Raw genomic sequence first — 15,265 nt, forward strand, 5'->3', positions numbered from 1 at the left:
TGAATCGCACGATCGTTAAGTCCCGTTGGATACCATTGGTGAAATCTTTGCGTGTTTATCAAGTTCATTAAACGCTTCGAGATATTCGACAATTATGGTAAATAGACCTTTGTGATGTCGTGTATTGTGTAATGATTATTTCCATTAAGAGAATAATATCTGTAATTTTAGAACATTTGAAATATTTTATAAGCAATTATTTTTAAAAAGAGAGAAGGAAAAAGAGAATTTATTGTTTCTTAATCAATTAAGAATATTATATTAGCATTCATTACTAACATTAAATTGGAAGATATTATTTGATAATTTATATTTATTTTTATTCGCACTATTTATGTATTGATTATTTCATATAAATCTTCATTTTATGTATTTTAATAAGTTTTATTTTAGTATCAATGTTTAGCCAATAATGTTAATCTTTTGCTAATAATTTAAATTTGTCAAATAATAGAAATACGAAATTCAGATGATTTCGTAATAGTCTAAATCTAAATTGAAATTATTCTTCATTATAGTTGAAATACACTGTACTCTTCGCTACCATGTTTTACGTGGTGCAGTCGCAACGGCCATGGCATGCTGGTACCGGTAATCGTCTGCCCCAGGTTCTACCTCAATATATCGACGAGCGAATAGCAGCGGAGCAAGCAGCTCAAGCGACTCAAACAGGTCAAACAGCTCAAGGGGACCAAATAATCCCAGCGAATCAAGGAACTCAAGGAATCGCAGTGGGCCAAGGGATTCAGGGAATCGCAATGGGCCAAGGGACTCAGGGAATCGCAGTGGGCCAAGGGGCTCAAGATATTCCAGTGCGCCAAGGGGCTCAAGGAATTCCAATGTACCAAGGGAGTCCAACGTACCAAGGAGCTCAAGGAACTCAGATAACTGGTGCCGATGGTACACTGCTTGGAAACCGAATAGACAGTGGAGGCGGTAGCTTTGCAACTGCATCGCCTCTGAACACAACTATAAATCCAGCTGATTTACCAGTCGACGCTCACGGCGACATTGACCTGGTGAACAGGATCAAGACCTGGCCGAGAGATAAGCAACCCTTTTGGTACATCAACTGGCAGGCGATCCAAGCCCATCGTGGCGATGTGAATAACACTGGCCAGCCAGCTCAAACGCAACCGAGCACGAGATCGTTCTTCGCGGGTTAAGACTGCACCGGATGAATTGTAAATCGGACAACCGATAAGACTGTAAATTTAAGCATTTGTTTCTGGCGGTGGGCGCGATCGTTGATTATTTATGGCCGTTGACGACAGCGGTTATTTCTAGTCAAAACCGTCCTTTTGGAGAAATATGCGATTTCACGTTTCGAAGAGTCGTCAACCAGGATTATTATATTCGGTTTCTCAAGAATAGAGAATTCGAAAGCAATCGAAACAAATGTCATATGATCGTGAGAAGTCACATGGCTTAAGTTTTTATAATAAAATTAGTGGTCGAATTTTTATACGAAAAGATGGAAATGACGATATATTATATAACTATAACTGAATAAATTTTAATATTTCCAGAAAATAATCGCAAACATTTATTTCAAAACTGGAAAAAACATAAATATATTTAATAATTCAACGATGCGTCACTGCGATATAATTTTTATTGTAATCTCTCTACAAGCAAAATTTTCGTTGAATCATAAGCGAATTTTCTATACACAATGCGATAAAAGTTATTGACTTTTTCATAGAGACGCGAGACTTATGTTACAGTTTTCGATAGCTATACTTTATTTAATCCAACTAATTAAAGCTAACATGATTTACAATATGAGTAAGCGTTTTCTAAAGAAAGTTGGGTGGGAGATACCTATCGGCCAGTTTGCATTCAATATAAATTTATCAATGAAGTCATGTATATGTGAATGACACCGGAGCAACGCGCGGCGCGGCGCAGCGCGACACAATCCACCTGCCACCGCGTAGGACGGTCGGCACGCCAGTGAGCTGCGCCGGCTGAGCGCAACGCCGTAGTCGCCGTATGCGCCTCGACTCGTCGCGATTGGCCACCGTTCTGCGCACGTTGTTCATGCTCACGACGTGCCCGTGACGTCAGGATACCGTCGGCCAATACCGTCCCGCAGACCCGCAGTGTTCCGCCGTGCGCGCGCGTGCGGTACGTGAGATTGTGTGCGTGTGTACTCGGTGTAACTCTCGGTAGGTTCGCGGAGCCACGCGGAAACGCGAGGACGACGACGGAGCACTCAGCATCTTGGTCGCGCGACGACGCGTCGCGGAACGGCGTCAGGCGCGATATGTTATTCGAGATTCACGTCTGAGAGACGCATTTCGTCGCGCGGTGCTACGCGTACTTACAATTAGTGCTGAAGCTCGACGGGGACGGAAGCGGGCGGGGGGAGAAACTGGTGGCTAAGAGCAAGAGGTGGAGGAGGCAGGAGGAGGCAAATGCGTCTGGCCGCGGCGCGACACACACACGCGACGGGTGCGACGGAGATCGCGGGGGTGAGGGAGAGTAGATATAGCGTGGAGTATAGTACCGCGCCGCACCTGACAGTCCACCACGCGGCCCGGCCCCCAAAAAACAATCTCACCACGCTATATACACGCGAGGACCGCGCCGTGTTTCACTCGGAACGCGAGCGCCATTGGCAATGTCGGGAAGTGACAGCCCAACATTCTTTCACGGCCAGCCCTGGTCCAGCTGGATTGAAAGAATCGGACGGGACAAGCCGCTGAGTAAGTGCGCTCAATCTGTCCATCGCGCGACGCCGCACCCGCACGCCCGCGGCCGCCGAAGGCGACGGGCGTCGGAGGCGCGTGTAACCTAACCTCACTTCGACGCTCCTCCTTTGTCCGGTTGACGGTAGCGCGACGGACACGCGCGCGCCGCGCGCACGCCCGATCGCTCGCGCCTCGCGGCTCGTCGCGGCCCACCCGCCGAAGGGGGTGTTGTATACGATTTATCAACGGCACGGGGGTACAAATAGCAATTTCTCGCGTGCTCCCCGTGCGCCCCCGTCGCCAACATGAAGCTTCGCGAATGATTTTCAGGACTGACAATTATGTAATTCGAGCGAGCGAACGCTGTCGATCATCGGTCGAGAATAAAACGATCGACAGATAGACTTTATTGTTGATGTTTCCACAATATAAGGCATTGTTACTAAACAAAAAAAAAAGAGAGAAAGCGAGAATATCACGCAAAGTTTTCTTCCCGTAGATTTCCTCTCGTAAATTGTGTACAACAGCTGTTGTTATGCATGTATGCTAGATGTAAACAAAAAGAATAAAGTTGACTTGTCTATAAAGTTCTGTGTCCTTTATTTCATATTTATATTTAAAAGTTTATTTGCTAAAAAATTTTCAATATTTTTATTAATTAAAGAATAAAATATTATCTTTTAACAATATATGTTTGAGTGTAGAATATAATAAATTTTTTAATATGATATTTTGAACATATGATATTGCCAAGTATAAATCTCTGACAAATCTTTAGTAAATTCATGATTTATTGAGAAATTAATATATGTAGGCATGGTTAAAATATTTTATTTTATGAAATAATATATAAAATAAAAATCATTTTTTTCTTTAGTAAGTAAAAATTAATATTTGATTCTGTTATGAGCATATGTTGCGTGTTTCAGGTGATGAAGAAACAGAAGTACAGTCATCAAGCTCAGTCACACGTCTTTCTTCAGATGGTAATTACTACTTTAATATATATTAAATAATAATAATACGTATGTAGATTCTTATCTTGCTTCTCTCTCTCTCTCTCACACTCACTCACTCACTCACTCACTCACTCACTCACTCACTCACACATTTAGAATAGTATTAATTTAATGAAACATTTTTCAGATATCGATTTGTATGGCTTTTGTCCAGAGAGAGATGATTTCTATGGAGTAGTATGTGAAATATGCGATGCCATAGTAAAACCGCAAGCTCTCATTCAACATATAGGTACATATTTTATTAATGAGTACATAAATGTAACGATATATGATCAAATTGCTTTATATTTAACATAATTGTGTCAGTATGAACTTACACAGAAATGTAGATTTACTAATAATTATAGATGTAGTCATCAATTTTGATTAATTTCTAATTTATCAAATGTAGAGATAGAATAACTTGATTTTTAGTTTTATTATTTAGTTAATTATAATTCAAAATACAAAAATTTTATATATTTTAAATTTTTCTATAATATTAAGTCTAAGTTTCTAAATTTGAACGTGAAAAAAATATGTTATATCATAAAAGATACAATGATTCCATTCACAGCTATGAGATTCATTTAGTCAAATTATTCAAAATATTCGCAATTCATTAGCAATTTGTATACGTATATTGCAGGTATTAAACTTGTAAACACATCTTCTATTTTGCCACAGAGTGTCGCCATTCTACCGGCATGGCAAATTTCCCGCCTCCCGCGACTCCAATTGCAAAACCGTCCATAAAAACTCCCTTCTGCAAGGTCTCCAAGTTAAAGAGAAGCACTCAACCACCGGCCCCTTCTTCAGTTTCTACTTCGATTTCTATTGTTGGTGGCGCGAAGCTGAACCACACGACCGTTAAGCGTACTGCGGATCAGGCAAACTTGGCTGTAGGTGCCTCGTTGCCGATCTCCTCGTCGCCCCGATCGCCTCTCGAATCGATCACGGTACAAACTACCTCTCCTAACGTGACCGGTTCTTCGAATATTGCCAATGCGTCGACAAGCAGTGGAGGGAGTCCGAGCAAAAGCCCTGGTCCCAGCAGTAACAGTAGCAGCAACCAGCCTCGTCGGAAGAGGCTCAAAACGGATCGCTCGTTGCTCAAAGACCGCGAATACGATCCCGACCGGCACTGTGGCGTGTGGATCGAGGAGACCGGCAAGCCCTGCACCAGGTCGCTCACATGCAAAGCGCACACTGTCTCGCTACGCCGAACGGTCGTCGGTCGCAGCAAGACCTTCGACAAGCTCCTCGCGGAACATCGTGCCGCGAAGGAGCAGCCGAATAGCGGCGGTAACCGACAGACGACGAAGGTGACGGTCTCCGGCACCGTCACCGTGTCCTCGGCCGTTACCGCCGCCGCCGCCGCCGCCGCCGCCGTCGTATCCAACCTAAATAATCCCCTTGCCCCGAACACTCCAATATCCATCGCCGACTCGGAAACGCCGAGCTCACCGCCTGTACTATCGTTACCGGACACGTATCCACTGCCAAAGGTAAGCAATCATTGCTTTCTTCGTATTCGCAATTTTATATCTAATGTAAGATTTTTTTTCACATATACATACATCTACTTCCTGTCCTTTCCTCCCCCCCCCCCCCTCCAACCCTGATTCTCCTGTTCTGTACTGTCCTCTGTGTGAATCTTCTTCATTTGCCACGCTATTATTACTATTACGATTAGGCTCTTTTGCGCGAGCAATCTATGCCAAAAAGATTGCTGGCGCAATGGTGAAATGAAAGTTTCAGTTTGATTGTGTGTAATTAAAATAAAAATTGTACGAATACTGTTCTTTTGTGTACACATATTTTTTTTCGAAACTCTGCGTCTCAGAAAAATATGAAAGATAAATATGTGGCTTTCTTACTTTTTGTTCGAAATTTTATTGTACGTTTCGATAAGTTTGAAATATTGTGCATGATGTTGTTCCTCTTTCTTTTTTTATTATGCTTTAAAAAGAACTTTCATTTCTGCGTACTATTATAGTATTAGATATTGAAAAGCTGGCTCAAAAAGGATGAAGTAGAAATATCTCTTTCTGGAAATGTCAAGATAAATTTGTTTCAAGCTTGTTTTTCAAAGTTCGATAAAGTTAAATAATCTAAATTGTCCTAAGAATCCTAGAAATTCTACTAGTTCCCAGGAAATTGAAATCCAGTCATGTCTGTAGTTAAATAATATCAAAAGAATTTCGTAATTTTCTACATGCCTTTCACAGAAATAAACTCGACATTTCATATTAAATATCATATTCTTAAATTTACGTTATATGATTTTAATATTGTATTTAATTTTTATCTTTAATGTTTACTAAGAGTTTATCTAAATACGTATGTTTTGGTGCTATAAATGTTTTTTGATTATAAAATTTATTTTGAATAGATAATAAAAACAAAACAGTTTTAAAAGTATATAGACATAGATATATTAAAATAAATTTCATATCTTTAATTTGCTACAAGCATAATTTTTTTTTTAAACTTTTGCTGTTTAATAAAAAGATAAATATTCATTAATCATCGTAAATTTCTTTCAAAGCAAAAAATATTTTGTAATCAAGGTAGAAACAAAAAAGAGATATAGAATTATGCGATTCTGCTGACAAACATGGATCGATCGACCCAGTCGAGACACAACCAGAAGCTAGCGCGCGCGCTAAGACGAACGCAGAGGGTGTCGGTTGATACTTGTTTTCTGTTTTTGTTATTGCAGGCTGTTGATTTGCTTTATCGGTGTCTGGCCCCGCATGGCTCCACTAAACCTGTAAGGCATGGTTTCTTTTAGGCACTTAAACGCCAACCTCCTCTTATGAGACCTACGGTTCTTATTCTACATATTGCCAATGCTTCTTTTTTTTAGACTAAACTCGAGGAGGACTTCGTCAATTCGGAGGAGTTGCGGAATCTCGAGTCCACACTGGTGGTCAATTCTACCGTCGCTGGCAGCAGTAGTAGCAATAGCAGCAACGGTTCGTCACAACAACAATCAAATTCGATGATGGCACCAATATCCGTGATGCTACCGTCATTGTCCCCATTACCGGGTGCCAGCAGCGAAGAGTCAGGAGTAGCCACCTTGATACCAAGCACTACCACGACACCCACAATGCCAGTCGTACCGGCACCACTGCCAACCACTTGCGTACAACCACCCACGGTGGTCGCCGCAGTGCTCGAAGGCGAAACTCCGGTGGACATCGATACCGAGACCATGTCCATGTACTCGCCCGTTTACACTACCAAAGATACCAAATCACAGCTAGTGATGCAAATACAATCACGGCCAAATAGTCATTCGTCACAGTCGCCGATCTCGGTGAGGAGCTACCAGCAGATGCAGGCTTCCATGCCGAGTCTGAATTTGTTCGAGCCGGTGGAACAGCTGGAACAGCAGCATGCCAGTCAAATCAACGGTAAGAGACTGAACCACGCGAGCTCGGGATCGCGACAACAGAAGAGGCACAAGTCGCAGCATGAGCAACTGTCGTGTCAATCGTCGCAGGATTTTTCAACGTCTGCGTCGATCCAAGTCGAAGCAACGACTACGTCGCCCTATCCCCACTTCAGCGACATCTCCTGGTCAAATTGTCATCCGGAGCCATTGGCGGTCAGCCGATGGCTCCGCATCTCATCCAGCCGCAAACAATACAACTTCAATATTCACTGACACAAGACCCCACCCACTCCGGGCTGAGGACCGTGTGCTGCGGGCGTCGTTTGTCTACCTCCTTATCTTCATGAGACCCTCTTTTTCTTTACCGTCGCCCACGTTATCATCCTAGTCATCGCCGCCACAGTCGATGTTGCGTCTACAGCCCGTCGAGGGGGGAAGACTCTTATTTTTGCTATCATTACAATGTGATTACTTCGCAACAACGAAATCAATTGCGATGTATCACAGATCGCCCTGGACGGCACTCCCGTCGAAGGCGAAATCTTTAATGCGCGATGTGATTTTTCATTCTATTAGTATCGCGCAACGAAGCTTTCAGACTCAGATCACGAGTACGCTGATTGCCGTGGATCATCGAGGAAGAATTTTCGATCGACGGCCTATGATGATCGCGTATCTGGACGTGTACCTGAACTCGTGGAACTTCACAAAAAGAAGGAACGAGTCGAAAGAGAAAGAGAGAGAGAGAGAAAGATGTCCCACTTCCGTTTATTTACTGAATTTATAACGTAGAATAGATACAAAGAGATTAAGATAAACAGATACGAAAAGGATTGAGAGCATATCTCGATAACAGTGAATGAATGAATGCGCAATGAACAACATTGCAATACCATAAAATTTCTGCACAGAATCCTCACGGTGTATCATTGAGTGAGTTATTGTACAGCTCGTGATGCCGCAGAACATTCCTTCACTCCTGTTTTCTTTCAACACGTGTCACGACTCTCTCGCGATGATTACGGAGACAAATTTTTTATTAGATGATTTCGAAGCGCTTATCAAGGTAAGAATTTGTTTTTTGAAATTATATTTTGCCTTTATCAAGAATATTTCTGTTACATATCGAGCAACATTGCCATTTAATTGTAAAATCTTCATCATTAGATCTTTCTACTAAAAAGATTATCATATGTCGTATATATTTAATTATCTCGATTATTTTGTGATATTTCATAATCATAGGCCGGTATTCATCGTCGGTTTTTATTCCGAAATCGTCTTACGTAATGTCTTTATATGCTAATACGGCTTTATTATTGGCTCATGATATCTTAAGATTTTCTTAAATATAAAAATCGACTATATATATGAATATCGGTCATAGCCGGAATTAAAATTGTTTAAACCTCGATAAAACAAATTATTTTTAATCTAAAACTTATTATGCTGGGCTTCTTAAAGATTCAAAATGTTCTTTTGAGAACAAGAAAAATATCATGATTTATGCAGTATTTATTCTCTATAATTTTTACATTTTGAAATTTATATGTATTACTTTCTTATAAATTATTGCCAAATTCTAAAAACTTTATTGAATGAAAAATTGATAATTGCACATCGAATGGTAACGTGAATTTTACCGAATGATAAAGTTAAACGTACGCAATTGTTTTCACAGTACAGAATGTCGTGCATTTTTTATTGAATTGTGCATAAATTTTGTAAATAGAGTGCAGATTATTATCCCATATTGTACATAGAAAGACGTTTAGTATACTCTATAAACACATAGTCTTTGCATAGAAAAAAAACATTGACTTATTTCTCCATGATATGAACAGATTGTACATACATTGTATATACATATATATATACATATATATTTTTTATTGATCACGATCTCTTATCCCTTTTGCATATATACTCCGAGAATACGAAGCGCCATTATTTAATGTTATATCCACTTCTTTCGTTTTTACCGTTTTTGCCATAAGAATGTAATTGAAATCGTTATAAATAGCCCTGACTGATTTATTTTTCAACTTGATTCAACTTTCATTCTACGTTACTTTGAATATACAGCGAAACGATATCAATTTATAATGTAAATACAAAACATAACAGGGACAAATAGAATTTCTTTCGATTGAATTACATTTCGACATATAAAATTGAAGAGGCCAGTGGATGAAAATTAAAATTTTCAGTTTTGATTTTGAATTGACATTTACGGTAAATATCAGAAATGACAATTTATCTTTACATAGAAGAATGGCTTTCGTAAGGACATAATAAATTTATTTCATTTGTTTGCCTTTTAATAATAGCGAATTTGTATTCATCTCCGCTTATCAGTAAAAGTCCGCGTAAATCTACGCGAACGACTGTATGGTACGATCGATTATCGCATTATAGCGCTGATAAAGTGTTATATGTCTTAATTCATCCTTATCCCTGATGAGAAAATATGAAATAAACAAAATTTTATATATATATATATATTTAAATATTGTAGTGTAATTGAATTACTGTTTAATTAGTATATAATTATTGGATTATGACGCGTACTCAACGTATAGCACAAACGAATTAATGTATATTATATAGATAACATTTTTGAAAATTTCTTTTCGCGAAAATTTCTGTTTTACGACTCATTGTCAGACCTGTTTTATTTTTAGCGCTTCGTTTATAAGACGATTGATCGATCGCTCCGAATAAATCGTAGGCATATATAACGTAGGTTTGCATGCGGACTCAAAACACAGACAGATTAGTGAGCTACACGATCCCGCTGTATTCATCCAAGACGATTATTTATTTTTGTACGTTGATTTGCATCTCTGCGCACTGCAATTTTCCGACGGTTGAAGAACGCGCGGGTAGCTAGCGATTAGCGGCAAGACGCATATAAGCGGACTTCTTATCATAGATTGTGATATTTAACTATTAATGATTAGTAGGATAATTGTAGATTGTGTCTCTATGTGTTCGGCGGCAAGAACGTAGCGCGTTCTATTCTTTTCCTGATGGCAGACGGCGCGCGTCTTGTACGTAACAGGTGCTTTTTGTGCCGTCTCCCGATCGATTTTGCCTTGTCAAGAGAAGAAAATTACTAACCCTGCGGAGACAATCTGCGTTGTTCCGCTTAATTGTTGTTCGCGTTAATAAATAAATTTCTTTATTGGTGAGCGTAGTGAAAAAAAATTAAGAAATGATAAAAATTAGGCCAATTTACGATAATTATTTGGAGAAACGGCAAGAGGCAGAGATATATGGAGCGTATGTATGTATGTGTGTGTATGTGTGTACATGTGTTACATTATGTCGAATGTAAACAGGCGCTGAATATCGTTACCGCGCAGTATAAAGCGATGCTTCACATCGTCGCCACTGATTCTCTCGGCTACCTGAAATCGTGATAACTTGTACATAAATCTTGTAAGCAGATAATTACCCGCGTACCTACGAATATCAATTAGCCGCATAGCTGCGTAAGGACGTACTATATATGATGTATATGCATCTATGGGCAAAATATTGCAAAGGGGAGGGTGGGAGGAAAAATCCGTTGGAACTCGTAAGCATTGAAACTCTAATTGCTTCACGGGCGTCTCATCTACGTAATTTCGCGCGCATAGTGCTGCATTTAATGTTAAATGTCCTCCTAGCGTCATTTATTTGACATAAGAATCGTAGTAACGATGGAAAATGCGCGGCGACGTTCAGCGATTCTTTAATCCTAAGCTTCAGTCGCTGGATATTATAATGTGAGACAAGAAACAGGCAGCTAACAATTAGCCCAATAAATATGCGAAATAACACGAATCAACGAAATGTCGCGAAACGATACGGTTTCCTGATTTCCTGAAAGCCACTTGTATATGTACCACAGTCAGTGTTCATTGCTCGGCGCGTAACGATCGTATCAATGGCTTAGAGATCTCGGAAAAACGATGGGACTCAGATAACAAACATTAAAGAATTTGCTCCATAGCTAACATTGGCTCAACTTGGATTGAAGGAGTCACGGATTTTCTACATTATTGTTCAAGCTCCCAAGAGCAATAATATGTACGATCGATGATCGATTTAGTAGCAATAATAATTTCGTTAATTGTAAGATGTATCATTGAGAAAACGTATTTGTTTCCGAAAGCTCTTACGCTCTTGCATTCACCGACAAAACATAAAAAATGTCGATCGGTGCTGCATCTCCCTAAACTATGTAAAAAAAAAAAGGAATATCGAAAGAGATTCATAGAAATTTATTTTGCAAAATAGAAATCAAGAATTATTTTAGATTTATTAAAGTATTAAATCTTTTTTTCATATTTTCTACATATATATTATTAAGTATTAACATCAGAAACGAATAGAAGAAAGCAAAAATTTTAATCTAATCTTGGAAATTCGAAATAGATTCCTATGAATATCTTTTAATTTATTTTTTATAGAAACGCGCATTCGAATGACCGACACCGTTTCGTTACATACCTAAGAAAGTTTCATTTAGTCCTAAAAGAAGGGAAGAGAACAAAGGAGAGAGAAAAGAGAGAAGTGGCAGTTGTATTTTTCTCTGACTCGACTCCCCCTTGCTTCGCTAGCGCGCGCGCGCGCGTGCACGCAGCACGAGACGACTAGTATTTTAATTAATTCTAACGAATCTGCGTGAAACTGTGGTGTGTGGGTTGATACACGGTAGATTGATAAATTGATGAAGACTGAATATATCGATGAGATCGGAAAGACTCATCTGGCGAATTAGATTGACTTTTAGCGAATTTATTTGATAGATTCTTTCCCCAAATAACGCATATAACGTTTACTTAATCTCCGATATACCGGTATTATATATTTCTTTATCATACTGAAATATTACCCTTATAGAACGACGAATAATCTATTTCTCTTTGGCACTGTAATTTCACGTGGAGGAACTAAAAAAAAGGGACACTCTGACTTCAGGTTTATCGCAAAGCAAGATATTTTGTGGCATTTAATTTAAATATATGTTTTATATTTATTTGTAAATTGATTTTTTATTTGTTTACCTTATACCCATTCGCGTCGATTTATTATTCTTTTTTTCTATTCATACGCATGTGCTAGACAGAGAAATTTTCATATAAAAAATAGAGATATATCGCGGAGAAAGCTCACACAAGATCTGCATACACATTATGCGTATTGTCATCACTTATCACATATCATTGTAAATATTATAATGCGATATTCCGATTATGTCGTATTATCTATACGTTGTAATTATTCGATAATTAACGCGGCATGTATAATTAACCAATATTGGAAATTGTATCACGTAATTTCGCTATCTATTATTGATGTCTAAATTTTATTAGCATCGTTTATTAAATTAAAAGTATTGATGCTTAGTATTCGAAACGTCTGTTATAACGCGTTATTAAAAAATCTTTTCATTAAAATTCTAATCACATAAATGTTATAAATAAATTGCTTCACGAGTGCTCTTTAAAAATAAAAAAAAGTATATCAGTAGCAACATTTTATTTCTTGTTAAATACCCCCCTTATTTTTTTAACAAAAACTTTATCTCAAATTTAATGTAATTTTTACATTAAATATATAATTAAAATTATGAAGGTTATAAATAATCAAAATTTTCATTCAGTAAAAATCGATTTATTTAGTAATAATCGGCTAAAAATTTTTTCGAGGATGGAATGCTGCTGCTGGCATACATTATTTTCGGGATACTGTAGGTCGTTGCCTCCGACTGGAACATGCATACTTTTATTACTCCATTTACTCATCGTGGTCGAAGTTACGTAAATGAACAAAAAGGCTGTAGATTGACCAGGAGAGCATAATATCTTAAAGGATCTTAAAAATCGAATGTCGACTAACGAAAATGTGTTTTAGAAAATAAAATATTATGTTTTAATATTTATTGGCTCGCATAAACGCCATTAATATTTATGTGTAATGCGATTGGAAGATTACGTGACCGACGCAAAGATTAACAAGAAAGTAAAAGAGAAAGACATCACAATACGATTTCATTATCTCAACCATCGCCATATTTCGTTATTGTTATTGATAGAAATGGTTTTCAACACGTAGAAGACGAATCGTTCGAAAATCAGTTATGCTCTGTAAAACTCGCTTTTACCTTTTAGGAGAAAAAAATGTATATTTAGAAGATACATTAAAATAACACTCGTCTTTTTAAAAAGACAACATTGGTTTTATAACAAAAAAATAGTTTTATTCGATTGTCCAAAAAATTATATTTAGAAAATCGTGAGATCTATAAAAAGAATTATTCTCTACTTTTAGGATTACGTACAATGAAAATTCCTCAATTTAATTGAATAATTTATTATATAAGTAGAATAAGTAATAAATTCTTACTAAATTTCCTGCTGAGCTTATGTAAAAAAAATGTTCGGTTAAACATACTGTTGTCGCTATTATACAAGAATTGTAGTTTCGAATCTGCAGTCGTTGTATCGTTGACACAATAGAAATGTTTACAAAACCTTTTTGTCATTGACTATTCGCTAATTATTCGCGCATTATAAGCGGAGCGATTGTATACGATTCTCAATGGATTTCTATATATACCTATATATTTAGGCGATGTTTCTGAAATACGCTAAGCGACTGTATGTGGAATATCAATTTGGATATTACATAATTCGTAGCGAGAGAAAGTGTTCGATGTATCCATTTGAACTCTTACTTTTTTATATATACGTGTACGTTTTTGCCCCGTTTTGTCATCGTCGTAGCTTTTTGCATATGCGATTTTTATATAGATACCGACATCTCGATTATTAAACAACGTAGTGGCAGTCGTATCATTGTAAAAAAAATATATGAACGATATAATAGGGTAGCGCGCGATTTGACTCGCTAGCGCTCGTGATCACGTTTTTCTCAGGTATTTAACATGTTTGTAAATCATGTAACTCCTTCCCGTAATCACTACTATCGAAGCTAGTCGGTCCTCATTGAAAAAGCTTGTACAATAAACATCTTTCCGTGTCTCCTCGACCATCGTCGACGATCAACAATTCTCTCACGAGCAGTCAAGAAGTCCGTGACACTCATTGACGAGTATACGTACTTCAGTATTTATTGTATTACACTTTTATAAATTTTCTAGGCAATCGTTTTTTTATTACTTTACAAAGTTTAGGAAGCAATATGTCTTTCCAAATACACGAATCTCGATTTACGCGTGCAGAATTTTTTATAGATTCAAATTTTCACTGACACAAATTATATAAAATGATCAAGTCTCATCAAGTTTCGAAAAATATCATCTATTTCGCATATTTCGCAAAAAGTAATATTTTTAATTGTCTTACGACAACATTTGTTTATCCACGTAAATCGCGAGATAAATGTAGGTTCGATTTTCATAGTAGAACCGAGTGAACGTAAGTTTCAGGTGTTCTCTGCATCGCAAAAGCTAAAGTGAATATCGTACGCGTAGAAGAAATAGATATATGGATGTGGGAAAAGAAGACGTGCTTTTTTTCGAACATTATATATATATACATATATATATTCCTAAAGTTAGGAATTCTCCTATTTGCGTATTACGTAAAGTACACGTGTCCCGTAAAACTACGCGCGGTCTCGTTCACTATTCAAAAGTCTTAATGTAAAATTGTAATATTTAAGAGACGGGAGGGATATTCAGGCGTTAGGGAGACAAAAATTCCTGATATCCGATTTCGATGATCCTCGAAGTAATCTTATATTGCCAACATAGTCGACCGTAATATAAGTTAGAAAGTGAGATATGCAGTGATTTTTGTCGCTAACGCAACTCGAACTAATATCTTGTGTAAACGTCACTGCAACGTATCCTTAGGCTTCTTTCGTCGAGAATGTTCGTGGGTGTTAATAACGTGCGTTTCCGTCTAGAGTACGATCGCACTCTCTCGGTACATTTTACTCGAAATATAATTCGAGCAGTATTACGACGATTTATTGTACGAGCGATTTTCACGCGGCTCGCCGTTTGATTACAAGAAGAAACTACGTGTGTAACGAACTATAGGTATATTCTCTATATAATGTACGACAAATAACCATTTAATTCTTGACTACTTTATTATTGCAACAAGTAAGAGACGGAGAGAGAAACTACGATCGCGTGG

The 15,265-nt window shown here is 37.9% G+C and overlaps 2 protein-coding genes across 2 annotated transcripts; both read left to right on the forward strand.

Annotated features, from left to right (window-relative positions):
- The first annotated feature begins 6 nt into the window (after positions 1–6).
- LOC105450713 lies at positions 7–1,473 on the forward strand. The gene is made up of 2 exons (XM_011690722.1): positions 7–97; positions 519–1,473. The coding sequence occupies exons 1-2, from the start codon at positions 95–97 to the stop codon at positions 1,164–1,166; spliced, it is 651 nt and encodes a 216-aa protein (XP_011689024.1). The 5' UTR covers positions 7–94; the 3' UTR covers positions 1,167–1,473.
- A 1,016-nt stretch (positions 1,474–2,489) lies between these two features.
- Positions 2,490–11,405, forward strand: LOC105450640 (ataxin-7-like protein 1). Its single transcript, XM_011690608.1, has 6 exons — positions 2,490–2,711; positions 3,626–3,682; positions 3,843–3,947; positions 4,385–5,205; positions 6,423–6,473; positions 6,570–11,405. The coding sequence occupies exons 1-6, from the start codon at positions 2,627–2,629 to the stop codon at positions 7,374–7,376; spliced, it is 1,926 nt and encodes a 641-aa protein (XP_011688910.1). The 5' UTR covers positions 2,490–2,626; the 3' UTR covers positions 7,377–11,405.
- Positions 11,406–15,265: the final 3,860 nt, after the last annotated feature.

This window comes from Wasmannia auropunctata, unplaced genomic scaffold, assembly GCF_000956235.1.
Source record: "Wasmannia auropunctata unplaced genomic scaffold, wasmannia.A_1.0 LD336116.1, whole genome shotgun sequence".
Taxonomy (NCBI): Eukaryota; Metazoa; Arthropoda; class Insecta; order Hymenoptera; family Formicidae; genus Wasmannia; species Wasmannia auropunctata.

Excerpts from the sequence above, each read along its gene's own strand:
- LOC105450640 (XM_011690608.1), top strand. The coding sequence starts at position 2,627 with ATGTCGGGAAGTGACAGCCCAACATTCTTTCACGGCCAGCCCTGGTCC. Across the intron at positions 3,948-4,384 it reads AGCTCTCATTCAACATATAG|AGTGTCGCCATTCTACCGGC; the intron begins GTACATATTTTA and ends ATTTTGCCACAG. Across the intron at positions 5,206-6,422 it reads ACACGTATCCACTGCCAAAG|GCTGTTGATTTGCTTTATCG; the intron begins GTAAGCAATCAT and ends TTGTTATTGCAG.